The 22,937-nt window shown below is 35.1% G+C and overlaps 1 protein-coding gene across 2 annotated transcripts in view; it reads left to right on the top strand.

The window, feature by feature from the left end:
• The window catches only part of PDE4B (phosphodiesterase 4B), a 430,432-nt gene that overhangs the window by 60,506 nt on the left and 346,989 nt on the right, over positions 1-22,937 (top strand). The window contains exon 1 of one of the 2 annotated variants that reach the window (XM_036257550.1): positions 15,067-15,474. The exons of the other annotated variant lie outside the window; for it this stretch is intronic. Within the exon in view, the coding sequence (XP_036113443.1) occupies positions 15,239-15,474 (236 nt within the window). The 5' untranslated portion in view covers positions 15,067-15,238. Of the gene's footprint in view, positions 1-15,066; positions 15,475-22,937 lie in introns of those variants that run through there. 2 annotated transcript variants of the gene reach the window in all.

Raw genomic sequence — 22,937 nt, 5'->3', positions numbered from 1 at the left:
ATATATATGAGTCATGCTTTCTTATCCATTCAGCTACTCTGTCTTTTGATCAGAGCATTTAATCCATTTACATTTAACATTATTATTGATATGTACTTATTTATTGCCATTTTTGTTGGTTGTGGTTATATTTTTTTTCTGCTAATTATAGCAGTCCTTTTAACATTTCTTCAATGCTGGTTTGGTGCTAATATATTTCCTTAGCCTTTATTTGTCTGGGAATTTTTTTAAATTTCACTTTCTATTTTGAATGATAGCTTTGCTGGATAGAGTAGTCTTGGATTTAGATCCTTGTTTTTTATTTCCTTGATTACTTCATGCCATTTCTTTCTATCCTATAGTGTTTCTGTTGAGAAGTCAGTTGGTGGCCTTATGGGGGTTCCTTTGTATGTAACTTGTTGCTTATCTGTTGCTACCTTGAGGATTCTCTTTTTGTCTAATTTTTTGGCATTTTAATTATTATGTGTCTTTGTGTGGGCCTGTTTGGGTTCTTCTTACATGGGGCTGTCTGTACTTCTTGAACTTGTATGCCTTTTTCCTTCACCAAGTTAAGGAAGTTTCCTGTCACTATTTCTTCAAATATATTCTATATCTCTTGCTCATTTTCTTCTTTTTCTAGAATTCTATGATGCAGATGTTGTTATGCTTCATATTGTCCCACAGTTCCCTTAAGCTGTCTTCCTGTTTTTTAATTGTTTTTTGTTTTTTTTTTTTGGTTCTCTGATTGGGTGATTTTTTTCTACCCTGTTTCTAATTCACTCATCTGATTCTCTGCTTTCTCTATTTTGCTGGTTATTCCTTCCAATGTGTTCTTTATTTCTGCTATGTCATTCTTCATTTTTGCGTGGTGAATTTTCATTTCTAATTGGTTGATTTTCAATGTTTCTGTATCTTTACTCATGCTGTTAAGCTTTCTCATTATCATTACTCTGAACTCTACTTCTGATAACTTGCTTAATTGCATTTCATTGATCTCATCTTCTGTAGAATTCTCTTGTTCTTTCATTTGGGATTTGTTTCTTTGTTTCACCATTTTGGCTGTCTCAGTGGGTTTTGGAGCCTGCCAAATTTTCCCTGTGGGTGTTGGTGTTCTGTTGACTGTGGCTCTCTCTACTGGGTTTGGATGAGTGTGGGAGGACCCACTTTAAACACCACTGTCAATCTTACTTTCCTGGGTATTCTTGCAGGCTAATCAAAGGTACAGTTTTCTTCTAGCTTTTGCCTCTTAGCTATTAATCTCAGTTACTTGATGAACCTTGGATTATAGTCCTCAGCTGAATGAAAAACACCCCTCAGGTGGTCAGGGTAAGAGGATTTCCAATGGGTGGGGCAGATTCTTGCTGTTAATATGCCTCAATTTGCATTTCCCTGGCCTGACTGGGTGGTGTTAACTTCCTGAGGGAGGGCCTGTCACTTCTCCTTGAGGCTCTGGGAAGGGGCTCTTTGAGTAATATGGCTACTGTCCTATGAGGGAGCGACTCAGCACAAAACTCCCGTCTCTCCAAACTCCCGAATCTCTCCACACAGTTCCAGTCCAGTCTGTTCTCCCTCTGCTGGAGCCCAAGGTGAGTGGCTGTAGATAATTTAGTGATCTGTCCTGGCCCTTTGTGCTGAGGAGCTGGCTTGGAATTTTAACCTCAAGGGAACTGTTTACAACCTAAACCACCTTCCACTGCTGTTTGTGGGCTCCCAGCCCACCCTCTCGTGCATCTTCACAGTTCCTACCAGGCTCTATTTCATGTCCTCTTTCTGTCCCTGATTATATGGGTTCTCTCCAGGTTATTTTCTGTTGATTTTTCTTGATGATTTGTCTTTATTTTAGTTGCAATTCCAGTTTGGTCCTGGGAGATGGTCTGTGTAGCTTCCATTCACTATGCTGTTATTTTAGAAATTCTTGTTTTGTTTTTTGTTTTGAGGTACATACATGCAAGAAAGCAATTTTCAGACTGATGGATGAAACTTTCTTAGACAGTATACTAGCATGCTAGTGAAGACATTATGTGTGCATCAAATAAAGATTCACCAGATGCAAATGCAAAATGAATAAAACAAGTTAATTGATGATAATTGATAAAAAGATGGATCACATCACAGATACAGTAAAAATTAAATAAAACTGTTTAGAACTTCAAGCAATAATCTGGGTTTACCAAAGAAAATAGGAATCATATTCTTGGTGCAAAATATCTACAAACCTAGCATATCTTTGAGGAATGTGTGCATTAGGAGTAATACAGAAATAAGTCAGGAAAAATGCAACAATCAGGTTTCTTTCCAAGTATTCATGATGCCACAGCTGGCAGTGGGGGAAAAAAACACAAAAAACAAACAAACAAACAAAAAATGTGTTGCATGAGAAAGTGGTCAAGACAGAAGATACTGATTGGGAGTCTCCTAGAATTCTTTCTCAATAGAGGGAAAAGTCTTCAAACCTCCTGCTGTTCCTCAGTGATAGTGCCACTCCTCAACAGCACTGAGGACTAATTGCAGCAAGAGGAAGTTTTAGGAAATCACTCTGGATGGTCCAAGATGCAAACTCCACAGATGCAAAGAAAATGAGGTTTTAGAAAGAGTGTTGATAAAGTAAAAGGATAATAAACTATAAAACAAATGAAAAGTTTTAGATTTTATAACTGATGCTATTCTATTAAAGTTTCTTTTTCTAGGTAAGATGAGAGTAACAATGCTCCATTCTGTTTCTACCACTGAATATAACTTTACGTCCTGGACAGAATGCATGGATGGGCTATTTAAAAAATCTGAAAAGTACCTTACTAAGCAGACTGGGGAAGAAGACTCAATTGTGAGAAAATAAACAATCTAATAGAAAATGAGCAAGAATCTTGAACTGACGCTTTACCAATGAGGCTATACTAGTGGCAAATAAGTGCATAACAAGATGATCAACATTAGCCACTAGGGAATTGTAACCTAAAACCATTACGGAATACTACTAAACACCCATTAGAAAGGCTAAAAGGAAAAAAAAAAAACAATTAGAATAAAGATTCACTTTTGTTTTCTGACAAGTGTTGGCAAATCTGAGGAGCAACTGGGAACTCTCATGTAGTACTGATAGAAATGCAAAATGATGCAATCATTCTGCAAAATGATTTAACATTTTGTTAGAAAGATGAATATACACTTACTATATGACCTAGGAATCTTACTTCTGGGTATTTACCATAGGAGAATGGTAGCAAATATTTGCACAAAAACCTGTACATGGATGTTTATAACAGCTCTATTCATTAGTACCCAGAACTAAAAACAGCACAAATGTCCTTCAATGGGTGACTGGATAAACAAACTATAGTACCACCATACATCTGAAACTATCTGACAATAAAAAGGAATGAACTATTAATAAGTGTAACATCTTGGCTAAACTTTAAAGACACGCTGTTCCTGGACTTTTACTTTTGAAAGGTTTTTGATGGTTGTTTCAATTCCTTCACTCTTGATCAGTCTTTTTAGATTTTCTAGTTCATGATTCAGTCTAGGAAGGTTATATATTTCCAAGAACTTATCCATTTCTTCTAAATTATTGAATTTAGTGATAGATAGTTTTTCATAGTATTCTAGTCTGATCCTTAGTCTTCAAGCATATATAATTTTTTATAGTATTCTAGTATGATCCATAGTATTCTAGTATTTCTGTGATGTCTATGGCAATGTCTCCTCTTTCATTTCTGATTTTGTTCATATGTGTCTTCTTTTTTTTTTCCTTAGTGAGTCTAGCCAGGAGTTGTCAATTTTATTAATCTTTTCAAAGGACCAGCTCTTTATTGTGTTAATTTTTTGGTATAGTCTGCTTGTTCTTTATTTAATTCAAATGTGCTCTGATTTTTATTCCTTTCTTCTGCTGACTTTTGACTGCGTTTGTTATTCTTTTTTCTACTTCTTTAACATGTAATGTTAGGTTGTTTAGTTGAGATTTTCTTGTGTCTTGAGATAGGCCTGTAATGATATTACTGCTTTTGCTGCATCCCAAAAGTTTTGATATATTGTATTGTCATGCTCATTTATCTCTATATATCTTTTGATCTTGCCTTTTACTTTTTTCTTGGACCCAGTAATTTTTAGTAACATGTTGTTTAATCTTCACATATTTTTGGTTTTTTTAAACTTCATTTTGCAGTTTATTTCTAATTTCAAAGCACTCTGGTTGGAGAATATACTTGGCATGATTTTGATTTCAATTTTCTTGAATTTGTTGATGCCAGTTTTGTGTCCCAACATATGGTCTATCCTTGCGAATGTTCCATGTATTCTGGAGAAGGATATATAATCTGATGTTCTGGGATAAAAGGTACTATAAATGTCAATTACGTCCATTTGGTCTAATTCCTCATTTAAGGCAGATATTTCTTTATTAATTTCCTGTTTGGGTAATCTGTCTATAGCTGTCAATGGGGTATTTAGGTCCTCTATTGTGATTGTGTTTTTGTCAGTTTCTTCCTTTAATTCTGTTAGTAGTTGCTTTATATATTTTGTACTCCATGATTGGGAGCATATATATTGAGAAGTATTATGTCTTCTTCATGTATTAACCTCTTTATCATTATAAAATATCCATCTTTATCTCTCATTATCTTTGTTATTTTGAAATCTGTTTTGTCAGATGGCTTCACTAGTGAATTCTATCAAACATTCAAAACAGATTTGATATCTATCCTTCTCAAACTCTTCCAAAAAACTGAAGAAGAGGCAATACTTCCTAACACATTTTATGAGGCCAACATAACCTTGATATCAAAATCTGGCAAGAATAATATAAAAGAGAAAACAACAGACCGATATCTCTGATGAATCAGGTGCAACAAACCTAAACAAAATACTAACAAATTGAGTACAACAATACGTTAAAAAAATACATCACAATTAAGTGGCATCTATTCCAGAGGTACAAGGATGGTTCAATGTATGCAAATCAATCAATGCAATGCATCACATTAACAAAATAAAGGATAAAAGTTATATGACTTTATGACATTATTAAAAAATTAAAAATATAGTGATGGAGATAGATTAGGATTATCAGGGATTAGGAGTGGGAGGAGTATATGACTACAGAGTTAATGCGTGAGATGGTTTCAGGGGGAATGACAGAATAGGTGCTCTATATCCTAATTGTAGTTTATACATGAATCCACATGTTAAACTTTCTTAGAGAAGTGCACCAGAAAGGTCAATCTTGTATGATAAATTTAAAAATAAAAAATAGAGACAAAAAAATTAACTAAGGGTGCTTTATAAAAGTATACATTCTATTTTAACATCTTTGCTACAAATCTTAGCATGCTTACCTATATAATATGTCTTCAGTGTTGGATTTCACATAAGCTAATATTGTACTGTTTTGATGGTATCGTATATATTTATATGAAATTTAAATTTTAGTTACTTCTTAGTACTAGAACTTCACAGAACTTGATAGATAAAATTATATTTTTAATTATAAATCAAAAATCTATCATCATTAATGATATTGAATTTTTAAAAATCTCTGATAAGCCCTTTGGCTCAGCAGTTAGAGCATCAGCCTGCAGTCCAGAGAGAAAGACCCAGGTTTGGTTCCCACTAAGGGCACGTACCTCGGTTGCAGTTTGTCCCCGGCCCTGGTTGGTCGTGCGGTGGCAGCCACTTGATGTGTCCCTTTCATGTTGATGTTTCTCTCTCTCTCTCTCTCTCCCTCCCTCCTACTCTATCTGAACAAAATATGGGAAAATGTCCTCGGGTGAGGATAAAAAAAAAAAATCTCTGATAAGAACAGTAGTGAACAGAATATGTACTAAACAAACAAGTCTTGAAATTAAGTTAGTCGATCTTGATCTAATCTGTTATTTTGGAAGCATTTTCCATATTAATATATATTCTGTATCATTTTTAGATCCATACTATTAAAATATTAATTTAAGAAAATATTATTTCTGTAAAATAGCTTGCAAATATACACTTAAATATAAAATGAATCCCTGAATATTATCCTCTTTTTCAGAGTAATGGAGTGAATTTGATTTAATTTTCATATGTGTTATACTCTTTCTATGGTTTCTGTAATATCATAGTTGGTTTTACACAGATAATTATTTACATTAAAGATGTATAACTGCAGATTAATACCATACCATTTTTTTCTTACACATTTCACAGAAGACTGCGAAAGACAGGGTAGAAAATATTAAAAATATAAAAGCTCATTTTAGAGAAAAGGTTTTCCCAAATGTGCCTTTGTTTTTAACATATATGTTCCAAATAGCCTATTCATTTGCAATCATCCTTTTAGGTAATTTGCTGACAGGTTAGTATTATCTTTGGGAACGGGAGTACCCCCTTTTTTAAATGCAGATTTTAAAACACCTACCATAGGAACAGTTTTTCTTCTTGCATTTAGGTGTCTGAATCATCCTTGCTAATATATCTTGATGTTAACAATGACCTAGGGAACAAAAATAACAGCTTCCTTGGTACTTTTGTCTGTGCAGTATGCCTTCACAGGATGTGTCTTGTGAAAGAAGCACCTATTACCCTGCCAAAACCAGAAAGCACTGTGAGAAGAGGACCTAGTAAATCTATCCTACTGTATACCACCCAATGAATAGAGATTACAACACAGGGGTAATGTGCTTCTGTACTGCACTGAGGATGGGAATAAATAATAAGGATGATAATAATAATAATTTTTTTTAAAGAACAAAGAAACACTAGTTAAAATGGTAAGCATAGCCAACCTGCTATGATTTAGGAAGCTCATTTAAGACTCTTTTGTAAGTTTAAATACAAGAAATTAGCATATTATCTGAACAAGCTCTTAAGATAGAAAAATCCAGGGCACAGGAGGGCATGATTTGGGGAACTACACTGATTTTCTATTTATCTTTTCAATAAATAAAAGTTAATTAATCAGGATGCAATGTCAGGCTCTTGGAGATATAGAGATGAATAAAATAGTTTATTCCTTGGAGAGCTTATAGGTTAGTTCAGGACACACATGAAACTATGTACTGTGATATATGATGAAATATTCTGAGAGAGTTCAGTGTTGATGGAGTACAGATGGTATCAAACAGCTGACTCTGCCTATAGAAGTTGGGACAGATTTTACTGACGAGTTTTCATTTTAATTTTGCCTTAATGGATGAGACATGGTATTCAGGCAGTGAAAACTACATAAAATTATGAAACAGTTACTGCTTAATGCTGGTACAACTCTTGCTTTAATTTGAAGTAGTTTGTCCCATTTTAATCTGACATCTTGCTCCCTCATCTTATTCTGCACTTAGGAGAACATTCATTTATTCATTCAACAAATACTTATTTAAATGCCTACTATACTAATCCTTCTCAAACTCTTCTAGAAAATAAAAAATAGAAGAGGAGATTGTTCTTTCAAACCCATTTTATGAGGCCAGCATTATCCTGATACCAAAACCAGATGAGGATGCCACAAGAAACGAAAATTACAGGCCAATATCCCTAATGAACACAGATGCAAAAATCCTCAACAAAATATTAGCAAGTAGAATTCCGTAATACAACAAAAGGATCATACACCATAATCAAGTGGGATTTATTCCAGGGACACAAAGATGATTCAGCACACACCAGTCAGTCAGTATAATCCACCACATTAACAAAATGAAGGATAAACATTGATGCAGAAAAATGTCACTATTTGTAGGTGACATTATATTATGTACAGAAAACCCTAAAGACTTCAACAATTTGTTAGAACTAATACATAAATTCGGTGAAACTGCAGGATACAAAATTAAAACAAAAATTTCTATTGTGTTTCTATACACTAAAAACAAATTATCAGAAACACAAATAAAGGGGAAAACCCCACTTTCAATTACATCAGAAAGAATAAATTACCTGGAAATAAATTTGACTAAGAAGGTGAAAGAGTTGTATATTAAAACCCAGAAGACATTAATGAAAGACATTGAAGAAGACACAAATAAATGGAAAGATATTTTATGTTCATGGATTGGAAGAATATTGTTAAAACGTCCATACTACTAAAGCAATTAACAGATTCAATTCAATTTCTATCAAAATTCCAATTGCATTTTTCAAAAAAATAAAATAGAACAAATAATTCTAAAATTTTTATGGAACCATAAAAATCCTAAAGAACCAAAGCAATCTTGAGAAAGAAGAACAAAGCTTGTGGCATCATATTCCCTGATTTCAAACTATATTACTAAACCATAGTAATTAGAACACTACGATATTGGTATAAAACTGACACATAGCCCAGCTGGTGTGGCTCAGTGGTTGAACATTGACCCATGCACCAAGAGGTCACTGATTCGATTCCTGGTCAGGGCACATGCCCAGGCTGTGGGCCAATCCCCAGTGGGGGGCATGCAAGAGGTGGTCAATTGATGTTCTCTCTCATTAATGTTTCTATCTCTCTCTCTATCCCTTCCTCTCTAAAAACTAATAAAGAAAAATAAAAATAAAATAAAAACAGACACATAGATCAATAGAACAGAATAGGAAGCCCCAAAATAATTCCACACATATGGTCACTTAATTTATGACTAGGAGTCAAGAGTGTACCGTGGAGAAAGGACAGTCTTCAATAAATGGTGCCGGAAAAACTGGACAGCCCACGCAGAAGAATGAAACTGAGCCATTCTCTTATACTCTACATGAAAATTAACTAAAATGAATTAAAGACTTGAATGTAAGACCCCAAAAATAAAACTTCTACAAGAAAACATGGGCAGTAAGTTCCTTGACAATTGTTTTTTTTAAATCTTGGCAATGATTTTTTTGAATTTCACACCAAAAATGAAAGCAACAAAAGCAAAAGTAAACAAGTGGGACCACATCAAACTAAAAAGTTTCTACACAGCAAAGAAAACCACCAACAAAATAAAAAAACATCCTACTGAATAGGAGAAAATATTTTTAAATCATATATCCAATAAGAGCTGCATATGTAAAATATATAAAGAACTCATGCAAGTCAACAGAAAAAAAAAATTTTAAATTTGCAGGAAATCTGAACAGACATTTTTCCAAAGAAGACATACAGATGGCCAACAGGAACATGAAAAGATGCTTGGCCTCATTAATAATCAGGGAAATGCAAATAAAATGCAACATGGATGGATCTTGAGAGCATTATGCTAAGTGAAATAAGTCAGACAGAGAAAGACACATATCATTGATCTCTCTTCTATGTAGAATCTGAAAAGAAAACAAGCTTATAGATACGGAGAAAAGATTGATGGTTGCTAGAGATGGAGGGTGAACTGTGGAGGAAATTTTTTTAAAGCATGGGTTGAGGCCCTGGCCAGTTTGGCTCAGCGGTTAGAGCGTTCGGCCTGCGGTCCGGAGAGACCCGGGTTCGGTTCCCGCTAAGGGCACGTACTTCGGTTGCAGTTTGTCCCCGGCCCTGGTTGGTCGTGCGGGTGGCAGCCACTCGATGTGTCCCTTCACGTCGATGTTTCTCACTCTCTCTCCCTTCCTCTCTCTCCCTCCCACTCTATCTGTACAAAAAATGGAAAAATATCCTCGGGTGAGGATAAAAAAAAATAATAATAAAAAAAATAAATAAAGCATGGGTTGAGGACTATAAAATTCTTGGTGATACTTGCCCACTCCCTACACTCCTTAAAAAAATCTACTCTCCAATATGGCAAGTACCATTCTGGGAATTGTGATTATAAGATTGAATAAAACAAAGTCTTTGCTCTCATGAAACTTAAATTCTAGAGGTAATAAATAATAATAAACCAGCCAATAAGCACATATGTTTACAAGTACTATGAAGAAAAATAATGCAGAATGGGGGAGATTGTAGTTTTAAACAGGGTGATTAGGGAAGAATTCATCAAGCAAGTATATTTGGGCAAACCCTGGAAAGCGATGAGGGGACCAACCATGCATACATATATCTTGGGGAAGAAGAAACTTTCACATGTTCAATGAACAGAAATGAGGCCAGTGAGGCTGGAGCAGAAAGATCTAGTGGGAGAGTAGAAGGAGGTGAATTCAGAAAGCTGCTGAGACAAGGGTGGAGAAGAGTTAGAGGGCCTTCTAGGCCATGGAGTAGACTTTTGCTTTTACTCTGAGTGTAATGGGGAGTCACTGGAAGGCTTTTCTTTCTTGAATAGGACCATCTCTGAGGACCATATGATATTATACTTAAGCATCTAAGGTATAAGCTTTCCACCTGCCCTTAGGATTCAGGCGACATTGCTAGTTGGCACAAGTTAAAACTGCTCTTTCTGAAATACCATTTTACTAATGATAAGTAATAAAGTAGTATTATGTGGATAAGGTGTAGCATTCACATCATCTTATAAAAATCACATGCTAGAACATTTATGACTCAAGAACATTTAGTACTGTGAGGATGCACTTTTAGTGACATGTCTGACTACTCTGGGAGCATGCATTCTCTCTTTTGTCTCAGTATATATCTAACATTATAAAAAGCTTGATGTATGTTCAACTTCTTAAAAGCTATACAATTTTATGTCTTAATTTTCTCATCTGAAAATGGGCAAAATAATGAATATTCAGCCTACAAATATTTACTGAGTATCTAGTCTGTGCCAGACTCTATTCCATATTTTATTTTGTTTTTATTTGTTTAATTTGCAGAAAATCTGAACATCTTTATTGTTGAATGTATTACAGATGTTTCCCCCTTTTTTCCCCCACTGACCTCCCTCCTCTCCAACCCCACCCCCCTTCTGCCTTCCCCACACTATTGTCTGTGTCCATTGGTTATGCATATGTGCATAGAAGTTCTTTGGTTTATCTCATCCCGCCCTCCCTCCCCCCTTCCCTTTGAGGTTCATCGGTCTAAAAACCAATTTGTACTTCTTAATTCCTTCATCTTTTTCACCCAACCTCCAACCCCCCACCCATCTGGCAAGCAACAAAAAGTTCTCTGTATCTATTAGTCTGTTTCTGTTCTGCTTACTCATTTTGTAAATTTAATTGTTGATATATATGTATTGCCATTTTATTGTTCATATTTTTGTTCTTCTTCTCCTTCAAGAAGACCCTTCAACATTTCATATAATACTGGTTTGGTGGTGATGAACTCCTTTAGCTTTTTCTTGTCTTGTTAGAAATGAACAAGACTCAGCCCAGCCCTAACGGGCATCATGGTTTAGTATCATGGGGAAATCCATCAAGGTCTTCCATAGTACTTGTCTGATATGTTTACAGACAATGAACACCAAATGAAATAATGTATATTAAAATGCTCATAGCAATATCTGGCACAAGTAGGTATGTAATAAATGTAAACTACTTCTCTATAATTCCTTAATTCTTAAGAGTAGTCAGTTCATTGTTCTTTCCTAAGATGGTAAGACAACTCTTTTCATTCAGTTGAATGTTATATTTCTTCAATCCTATTAGAATGTATCTCTAGTTCCATTTCTTCAAACTAAAATTGAGAAATTGGGAGAAGTTACTCTCCACGGTAAGTGGGTGTTCTGTTCAAAGAAGCTGTTGTATTTTTGGGGATCCATATTCACTTATTACCTTGTCTGACTAATAGAACTTATGTATCTTTAATTGAATAGAGATTAATGGCTGTGCTCAGACGGTGTGTTGTTTTAGAAAAAGAGAACTGGGTAGTGATATAAAAATAGCCATAAACAACAATAATTTAGCTCTGTCTATATTGATAGTCTTAAATCTATTCCTCTTTAAAAAGAAAATCCTGAATAAACTCTGTCTTCTGAAATATCCAGCTTTGTATTTACAGAATCTGCATTTTGTGCCTTTAAATGACAGTTTTATATTGACAGTTAGTTAAAAATTAGTCTTAGTTCCAAGAAAATTTATTATAGGTTAACTTTAAAAGACTGAAATGTATTGAATGAAAAAGAATGTAACTATTTTTATTTGAAATAATTTGATGGCACTGCTATTACTTAAACAATTTTTGACAATGTTCTATTTGCAGTGTAAGTTTATCATTTTCTTTGGTTTACTTAATTTGCTTTCCATTTCAATTTAATGAAAAATAAAAAATTATCAATTTTTCATAGTACTTATAAATGACACCTTAGTGATTGTTATTGAACATATAACTCTACTCATTCTCTAATGGTATTCTCTAATAATATTTTATTATGATAATTTTTAAATTGTTGTTGCTTAGATGGATGTGGATACCAGGAATTTCATTATTAAAAGAGGAGACATAGCTATTATTGAAATTCTCAAATAATTTCCAAGGACAACTATCTGCACACTTAAACCTGACTCAGAATTACTCATTTCTCCTTCGGAGGTGTCAAGAGTTAAGCATCACATGTGTATTAGAAGGTTTTCACTTTGATTCTTTAGCATCTTTCTAAGCAGTCAGAAGGGCACATGAACTCTTGTTACTTTCTTCTTGGCTTTTTCAACTGTTCTCCTGGCTCTCTCTCTCAAAACACTATATTCTTGGCTGAAATAAAGCAGGAATTTATTTTCTTATACTGTGATTTTGCTTACTCTTTCTTAGATACCATCTCCTGTTTTCTACTGTCAAGATTCATCTTTGATTTTAATATTGAATACAGTGTTTAGTTTTTCTTTGGCAACTTGAGTCTAGAAACAAATTTTTATGTATTTATCTGTAAACATGAAGTTCCTCCTCTCAGAGGTGACTGATTCAGACTTTAATGTAGTAGTCTGATATCTTTTAAGTGCCGCGTTTCAATTGTCTTGAGTATTTCCTAAATGTTATCTAGAGTAGGAAGAGTTAACAAACTTTACATATTTTGAGAATTTTATTTCTTAGGATTATTCTCAACATTTCTTTAACTGGGACATTGCCTGTCATAGTAGGCAGAGTGAAAAGAGTAATGTGAAATGTCACGTAATGTCACATAAATTGACAATAAGAATCGGAAGGTAATTATAATTGCACCATTATGCTGCTGCTTTAAGTAAGTTTATGTCAACATTTCCTTATGTGAACTCCAGTTTAGATACAATGAAATCTGAGTTGAGAAATTTGCAATAATTTGGGGAGAAAAAAATTTTAAATGTCTACTGTATTTTGGCTGCCTTAAAGAATGAATACGAAAAAGACTTTAGTGACTTCCAATTGCTCTTTTATTGTCTTTCAAATAAGTCACTGTGAATATCAGCAGGATATCACATATTCTTGTGTCCCAGCTTTAAATCACATTATCTTTGGAGAAAAGTCCTAATGTTGTTTTCATAATGCAGTAAATGATAGACAGCATTAACCATATTTCCCCCATGATATTACTAACAACCTAGGGCAGTTAAAATATCTTCAAATATATAAAGAATATGTCCTGGACCTAGCTGCACAAAATGACTATTTGAGCTCTTCTTATCATATAATAAAAGAACACTCAAGTGGGAGCCAGAAAGCCGGGGTTCTTGCTTTAGCTCTAATATCAACTACAAATATGACTTTGGACAAGTCACTGAACTTCTCTAGGACTGTTTTTTTTTGTTTGTTTGTTTTTTGTTTTTATCTTTGAAATGACCTGAACAAGGTAATTGACTTCAGTGGTCAAATTCCATGATTTTGCATTAGTTCATGATATATAGTTAATTTATTATTGAAATTTTTATGTCTTTCCAAGGTAGTACCTGTACATTAGGAGTTTATAACTTTCCTATTATCCCAAGGGCTGGTATGGAATTTGTGCTTTCATATAGGTCATAGTCTGCTCTTATTCATTCAGCCCTTTAGCTATTCAGCTAGAGTATATGACATACACGAATGACTTTATAAAGGTGGAAGTCCTCACACCATAGAGGAAAAAACCAACGTGTCTCCCTTTTTCACTGACGTCTTACTGTGAATCCTTAACTGCCACTCTTGCTGACCAGCCCGAGTTCTGCTTTGTCAAATTTGTGTGAGATCAGGCTGGCCTGGTGGCAGTCATCGCCAGTACAGACTTCTCATGACATCTGTGCATTTCCAGCCCCACAGTATTCTTTTTACTTCCTCATGCTTTTTAAAATATGGAAGCTGCAAATTTCAGGTTACAATGATCTGCTTTGGAACTTGAGACATTTTTTTGGACTCTCCTGCCCATATGTCTCACTTACATGCTTTTATGAACAAAATACACACACACACACACACACACACACACAAGTAAATATACCCACACACAGATAAACACTGTTTGTAGACCTACTTGCACACACACAAGCACATGCATAATTCTTGACCTTGGATTCTGTAATTGAACTGGATGTTATTACCTCCATTTTCATTCTGGGAAGCGTTGGCTTTCAGAAGTGACTTTGTATCTAACAGAGAGGCAGTTGTGGACAAACCATGAACAATGAGCTTAAACAGAAGAATGAGGGTAATGTTTATTGGAATAAAGATTAACTTTAAATTCCTCAGGGGAATGAACCAAATCCAATGTTTTCCTGTGAGCTGACTCTTTTTATATTGATGCTGCTTTGGATCTTTTGGAGAAGGCAGGAAAAAAACAACAACAACAAAAAAAACTTCAGCTAATCAGTTCTTTCATTCAGCAGTGGAATTTGGGGGGCTGTTTTAGCTAGGCTTTTTGACAATCCCTGATTTAATGTTTTCACTGTGGTGAAGACAGTAGCTTCACAAATTTTGTGCAAATCTGAGCAATAGGGAGTGTTGTTCAGGGGGAAACAGAGTGCAGTTGTTTAAATAATCCTGGGCCAATAAGCATTTGGTAGGTGGAGTTACTGTTGTGTGCATTTACCGAGCAAGATAATTCTGAATGAAGACTTTAAACACCACACATGCTGACGGGCTCTGGTTCTTCCCTTTGTGAGGACAAAACAAGTGACTAGGTTTGGCTTACTGTCCATTGGTGAATGCAGTTTGTCTGATGAGATTAAAAACTGTACATGTAAAGGATTTATCAGAAGCCTTATGAATATTTCATGAGTTGATATATTCAACTGAATGAATTCAGTGAGTGTCAGTGTGTAGCTTGCAGACAAACCTCATCCACAAGGAGGCTACTGACATAGGAAACACTTTGGCGCATTTTCAGAGGCAAAGCCAGGCTGATAAAGCTCCTTGTGACAGCCTGACTTGCCATTCTTCGAGTATGCTGCTCTGGCTCTAAGCAGTTCATGCTTCGGAGCCTCTGCTTCCTAAATTAAACTGGAAATAGTTTGCAGACGTACCAGCCTTCTAACCTGCAGCTGTGTCTCTGCTATGTTTGAGGTTTTTGTTTTGGATGGTGAAAGCTAGCGCTCCACATAAGACATGACAGCAAAAGATTCTTCCAAGGAACTTACTGCTTGTGAATCTGAGGTTTGCATAAAGACTTTCAAGGAGCAAATGCACTTAGAACTTGAGCTTCCGAGACTGCCGGGAAACAGACCTACATCTCCTAAAATTTCTCCACGCAGTTCACCAAGGAACTCACCATGCTTTTTCAGAAAGTTGCTGGTGAATAAAAGCATTCGGCAACGTCGTCGCTTCACTGTGGCTCATACATGGTAAGACACGACTTGGAACTGTCTACAGTGCTTTTCATTAGTAAGCAGTGATTTAGAAATGAAGAAAATAGAACATTTGAGTTTTGTTTATAATACAGACCACAAGTGTGAAATGAATGGAGAGTGGGGTCAGCTGAGGAATACGTGGTGCACTGTCTGTTAAATTATCACTGTGCTACTAGCTGTTTCTAGATAAAATAAGCCTCTAACTGTAGAGAGTCTTTGAAATTACTGCTTATAAAAATGCCTAGCTAATACTAGGTAAATTGAAGATTAGAGGGTTAAACAAAAATATTCAGCTTTTGTTTAATCTCTGTTGAGGTGATGGGTGACTTTTTTTGTCTGTTTTGTGGTTGTTGATGATGTTTTGAGTAGAATATTTTTGGTACAAGATAGATGTTTTAATCTAAGTTCTAATTTATTTCTGAAAATAATGTCTAAAGTCAAACTCAATTTATTATATTGCCATGTTTGTAGTGTATAAACTAGTAAGTTATTGTTTTATTGACTTTATCATTACACTACTTAAGAAAAGGAAAAACTAAGTCCCCACTTCTGAAATTACATTGTCAGTTTTATTTACAATTTAAAATTGCCATCATTTTAAAGATCCTCTTTTTGTAAAAAAAAAAAAAAGTGACTTAAATATATAGAAGATAATAAATTTCCAATTTACTTGGAAATGCCAAGTAAATAAATTCAAGGACACCTCTAAAAATTGCACTGACCCTGCCACCTTTAGTATATGTGCTATATTCAATAGGCTAGTTTCCTTAAACTCAGATAATAAGGAAATGTAAGAAAAAACACGACAGAAATTAAACTTTAATTATACAAATCATGCCATTGCAGATTTCTTTGAAGGATATATTTTCTTTCAGTTGAAGATATCATTCAAAATTGGGTATCTGTCCCCCTATAGTTATTATTTAATAGGGACCATAGCAATGAAGGGAGCTAGTATCTCTTAAAGGTAATTCAAACACAATGATTTTGTGATTGCATACTAGATTGCCAGCCAACATTATAAACCGAGGATATCTAGTTTTAGAAATTAATATCTACTTGAATTCTGTTTTCTATTTCTCTGAAATGTTTGTCTGCTTAATCTAGTGCACAGTGCACTGACAAATTCAAGTTGCCCCTAGAAATATGTAGCTTGCCTCTGACGGACACCACATGTTTAGCCAACACATACTCTACCTAGTTCAAAATGATGTGGTTATTTTTGTTTACTGACAATGGACTGTTGTTTATGTAATTGCCTTATTGGAGAGCCTTTTGGTCATCTTTTTGATGAATTAAATCTTATTATTTAACTATAATCTCATACTTGTAGAATACACATGATGAGTTTTTCCAAAATCTATCAATGTTAGCCTTTGTACAAAGAGAAGACTTATATATAAGTATGTACTGAGTTAAAGAGGCCCTCTTTCTAATGGTTTACCCTACCCACAATTATATGAAAATTGTGTATTTTCATATAATTAAGTAGTATAACTGAGTAGGAGAAGGTATATAGGTATGTTGTTAATTAGTTTTCATAAAAGAATCAAGGAGGAATGCATACAATTAATTAATAAACTCATATTTTTTTACTACTTGAGTTAATATTAAACCATTATTTTGATCAGAAGGACATTTAATTTTCAGGTAATGGTAAATCTTTACAAACCTTGGTAATATTTTCTGTACTAAAGAGTTCCTGAAGATAATAATTTGACCTTTCTTTTACCGAGAATAAATTTTTGATGTGCTAGGAACATAGCGCTATAAATACTGTATTTTTTTCTTTCCCAAAAGAAATCCAAATTTTAAAATGATTAAAGAGCCAGTTTTCTTCATGCATTATACAAATTTTCTTGCAGCAAGTTACAAAAAGAACAATTAAATACTACCTGAGGTAATTTAACACTGTCAAAGTGATCTTCTAGTTAAGTTAAAAAAACTTTCTACAAATAGCCAAAAAATAAAACACACGACTTTGGTATAATGTCACATAATATAGGTTTAAAGAATACGCTAGTCATCAGACACACTTTATAACTTTTGTTATGACCATGATTCATTTACACCCCTTTTCTCCTCCCAACTGAGATACTCCCCTTCTTACGTTTCTTAGTGGAGCTGGATCACAGTTTGTCTTCAGCTCCCGAGTATGTCTATATGTATGTTTGTTTCTATTGTTATATATGAGTGTATGTTTAATATTTGTCAAATTTAATGGCATAACACATTCAATGAAAATTTTTTTGAAAAATATACACATATCATGTATTTCAATGACTTTCTCAGTCATCTTAAAAATTACATGCTTTTTTTTTTAGCATCATATGCAATAGTTACATGAAAAAATAAGATCGCGAGTACTTTATTTTTGCCTCGTCGTCATGATGAAATGAAACTACCCTTTCACGATCAACAATTGGTATTTTCCGAACCATGCATTTAAGTTAGAAATTCCAAGATATGCACTTAGAAGTCTCTATAAACATGTTATTACTTTACAGTAGACAGTAGGCTTCTTTTAAGAAGATTGGATTGTTTTGATTTCAGCATTGAAATTAAAGTAATTTTCATGATGAAGCTTAGCAATTCAGAGAATACAGTTTATTTCTAAACCCTCAGGACAATTTTTTTTTTATCTTTAGTTATTTGTAGATTTCGTAGTTTGGTCAGATGAACATGTAGTTCTGGTTTTGAAAACCTAAGTTGTGAAGTGTAGGCCAGTGACAGAAAATTTAAAAAAAAAACAATTGTGAAATACCTACTCTGGGATTATTTTGAAAATACCTTGGAAAAGTAGATATTCAATGTGCTGTCACTAATCATAATATTTACACAATCCTAAAGCTGGAAGGAATTTGAGTGATTACCTCATTACTTCCTTTACCCTTGACCAAGACCATATTTACTCCATCTTTGACATATGGAAATCTGCCCCATTTTTAAGACTCTGGAGAAAGTAGTTCTATAACTTCACTTAGTACCCATTCTCACTACTTCACAGTCCAGGCATTGGAAAATTCTTCCTCAGTCAATCTATTTATAATATATAATATTTATAATCTGCGTTTTGGTCTCTATTGGATATTAAGACTTAGAAAAACCTGCATGAATCTGATGATCACTATTAACTGGTCCCAGGGTTTTCTGTTTGTTTGTTTGTTTTTTTGGTATGTGCCCCTAGCAAGAACCGAACCCGGGACTCTCTTGTCCGCAGGCCGGTGCTCAACCGCTGAGCCAAACTGGCCAGGGCAGGTTTTCTGTTTTTATTCACTCAACTTATAGAATTGAGCACTGCTGCGAGCAAGAAAAAACAATTATCATGCAACCCACATGGATCCCAATACCTCCTATATTTTAACTTCTTTACCAGAATGTTCACATATATTATCTCATTAAAGTTTCATTTGACTATAAGAATATGCTAAATTCATGTTCTTTTCAATATTACATGTTGCAGATATTTTAAAAATGTTCTGAACTACTTTAACTTCTTCCAAGTAGATCTACTTCATTAATCAGTTTTGACATTGAACCACCATCCTAAATTTCCAAATTCTTTTTGACTTCTGAAACCCAGAAGTGGACTTCATACTCATTATAAGATGCAATGAGAAAATATGGATAAAAACACATGTCATACTTTGCTAAGTGGGGAGTAGGAAAATTAATGCCAGAATTCTCAAATCAACCTGTTGTGTATCCCTAACCCCAAATCAGGGGTGAAAGCATCTGAGGCATATTGTAATCCTTCCTGGATTATGTGGCTTGTTTTTGTTGACTGGCACTTGCTACACCATGTCCAGCTTCTTCAACCTTGTTTCCTTTCTGATGTTCCAACCTCCCTCATCAGTTTTTCATCATCAGCAGCATGATGCTCTCTGAAGAAAGCTATTGGTGATGGTCTTGAATACATCCTGGGCCCATCACCCACCTCTTCCCTACACTCTCCTCATGAAGAGTAAATGTCTTGGGGGATGAACACCACCCTCTATCTGTCTGTCCATGCTTGCACATGGGAATATTCTTTCAATTAGGCTTGGTATTAGAAAAGAAGACATGTTTTTCTTCCTTTCCCCCTTATATAGTTCTACTTATATCTTTGAAATCGTTCTTCATTTTAACAAAGGTTCATGGAATGTGAACTTTTGTGCCTAATATCTGAATGCAAAAGTATTAAAAGACATAGTCCATACTCTAAAGGAACTTTTACTTGATAAAGCAAAGCTGGATAACTGGAAAAGAGTAAAAAGAAAACAATGAATTTAGTACATGCTTGTCCTTTCTCTAAATTTGAAGCACATTTATTCTTATGCAGTTTAGTCTTGGTTTGTTAACTAAATCTACTAAATATGTGCCTTATAGTCTTCAATCTCCTTGAATTATTTCCTAGCAAAATTTAAAATATTTGAGAAATATGTGTGTCTTTGCATACTTACTGATTAAATATTTGATTGAGCAAAACATTTATTGAGATTCTACTGTGCTCTAGATCCTACTCTGGATTTAGGAGATACAAAATGAGAAAGAGAGAATCCTTATCTTCAAAGAACTATATAGTACTTGGAAAAAAAATGTATGCATTACTAATTAACCAATGGAGTGCAAATAATGATATTGAAGAATGATTACCAACTTGTCATTAGAGCACAGAAGATACTGCTAGAAAATAAGGCAATGCATTAGGGGAGGTTTAGAGAGAAGATGTCATTTGTGTGGGATTTTGAAGAATGAATAGGAATTTTCCAGGAAAAGAGAGGCAGAAAGGTAATTTTTTTTTTTTGGTCCAAGGAAACAATAATAAGGAAATTCCATCAACAAATAATAGTAATAATAACAGATTTATTCCGCACTTATAATGTGTCTGATATTGTTTTAAGTATATTTACTTATTTAGTTTCATAAAAAGCCTATGAGTATAATTGTTTTCATTTTTATAGGAGAAAGAAGGAAGCACATGGAGGATAAGAAATCGGCCAAGGTTACATAGCAATTAGGGGCTGAGTTGGGATTTGACTCAGAGCATGGGGGAAAGTGAGCAAAGTTCACTGGAGTGACAGCCTAAGATACAAGGTGACAATGACAGGAAATAAGACTGTGCCCTGTAGATTAGAGCCGTACTTTAGGGATTCCAATATGAAGAACAAGACTCGGGGTTTATTCCATCAGCAGTGGAAAGCCACTGCAAGGCTGTGAGAAAGGGATTTCCATGAACGGCTTTTACCGTGGAAAGATGCACTGTGGCGAGGGCAGCGGTGGACCAGGAGGGCAGAAGCGAAGGGAAAAGGGAAGATGTGCATTTGAGAAATAATGACTTCTAATTATCGTGTAAATCTCGTAACATCAGATACTCTGCTTATTGCCATTCTTTGTGACTTAACACATTTCTGTTTATGGAAACTGGGAGGCAAGTATGCAAATTTGGTAGCCCTTGCGTTTATCACCTACGGTGTGATGTTATCGATGGTCCTAGCTGATACACTGTCCCCAAACGCGTCTGTCAGAGCAAGGGTGCTTGGGAAGATGTGTGCATCTGGGGGAAACCCTAGTGCTCAGCCCTAGTCTACCAGAGGCGCTTTGTGTTGTGTTTTGTGTATAATCCTGGTGAATGTTTTACAGAAATGATCTAAGGCCATAGGCTGAACTGAATGCCAGTGAAGTCTATGCCTCACAGCCTGAGCCCATTGCTTTAATCTGAGCAAGCATTTCCTCAGTAATGCAGATCTATAAATGGTGTTTCCTTGGCCTCTTAGTGTTTGCAACTCTTCAATATATTGGATTTTTAAAATGCTTACTGTAAAAAGGGCTTTGTGAAGTAATGATGAAAACCCCCAGGACACATGCTGGAAGGTGGCCCAGCAATCGTGCCTACTGTCCAACTATTAAAGTCCAAGCCCCTTTTGCGAAATCCCGACTGCTTTCATTTCCCATTTCTTTGTTGTTTCTCAGTTTTCCTCCTTAGGTGTTTATATTGCTCCCTTCTCTAATATCACTGTCAAGACACCAGTAACATTATGCTTGAGGCATTTAAATGGTTCTCAGAAAGGAATCTAAAATGCTTACTGTGGTTTATATGGCCCTGCATTATCTGGCCTCGGGCTGCCTGTGACCTCATGTCCTGTTCTCCAGCCATGATGGCTTCCTTTCTGTTCTTCAACAAGCCTACTATATTTCCACGTGTGGGCCTTTACACTTGGCATTTCTTCTGTCTGGAAATGTGGACACGGCTCACTCTCTTCCTTCCACTCAGGCTTCTACTCAAATATACATACTAGAGATGGCTTCTCTGACTCCTCTATCTAAAAAAGCACCCTACACTTTCTAGCCCCTTACTCTGCTTTATATGTTCTCTTGGCACTTAGTATTACCTGAAAACACATCATCTGAAAAGGCATATTTGTCTGTTATATCGTTTTTACCTTCTACTGTCTGCCAACCCTACTAAATGGTGCGAGGGCAGGGATTTTGTCTCCTTTACTAAATCCCAGGCACCCACAGGAAAGGCTGGCACCTCATAAATGTTTGTTGAGAGAAATAAAAGAAAGAGTGACTATGGTTTCTGTTTCCTGCCCCTTATTGTTAGAACACTTTCCCTTCAGCCTGATATGAAGGAGGAGAAAGGGAAGCTCAGGTGATGCTTAGTCTACAGACATCCTTATTTTAGTCATCTCATAATGGTTGTGTTCCCTTTCTGCCCGTAAAGCTACTCTACCTTGCTTCCTATATTGTATTCTAGGATATTGCCGATACAGGTTTAATTACAATATCGTACTAGAGGCTGAGTGTTTCACATGGTGTATTTAATTAAGCCACTGTGTATAAATCACACTAACCTAGCCTCTGGTGCTGTAAAGGAAATATTTGTGTGTAGCATGGTAGAACTATTTATTTTAGTTATTCCTCAAGCATCAGACAGCACAGTGCCACTGATCAGAAAAGCTCTACAGGTTTCTTATTAACATGTCTCTTATGTATCTTACTGACATATCTCTTACATATGTCGTGTGAGGGGAAGTGTTGCACACAGGAATCTACTTGCTATTTGGCCTTTAAAAATATTTGCATATTATATATTACATTGTTTGTATATTTTTTATTTTATTACTGATGCAACATTTAAAATAAGAAATCTGAGCTTCTTATGGGATTTTCTGGGGTAACGTGGAAGTAAGAGTTTATGACTTGCAGAGTGAGGAAATTGTGAGTTAGCAATCCTTGGACTCTAGAAAAACCATCACCAACAGTGAAAATTTTTACTTGGTTTTGTCTCATTTTTTTTCTGAACTGAGAGGTTGGGACCTCTGTCACTCCAAGTAATCGTTTGACACAGATATGTTTGAATCTCACTGTGTACTTTAGGTTGAAAAAACAAACAAACAATGTGTTGACCTTCTCAGATTGCTTCTTGCTGGAACGCAGGCATTTTCTCTTTGAGGGAGAAGAAGAATGACAGC

Source organism: Molossus molossus, unplaced genomic scaffold (genome assembly GCF_014108415.1).
Source record: "Molossus molossus isolate mMolMol1 unplaced genomic scaffold, mMolMol1.p scaffold_m16_p_12, whole genome shotgun sequence".
NCBI classification, from domain to species: Eukaryota; Metazoa; Chordata; class Mammalia; order Chiroptera; family Molossidae; genus Molossus; species Molossus molossus.
Note: the sequence above shows the minus strand (reverse complement) of the source record. Positions and strands in the feature narration are given on the sequence as shown.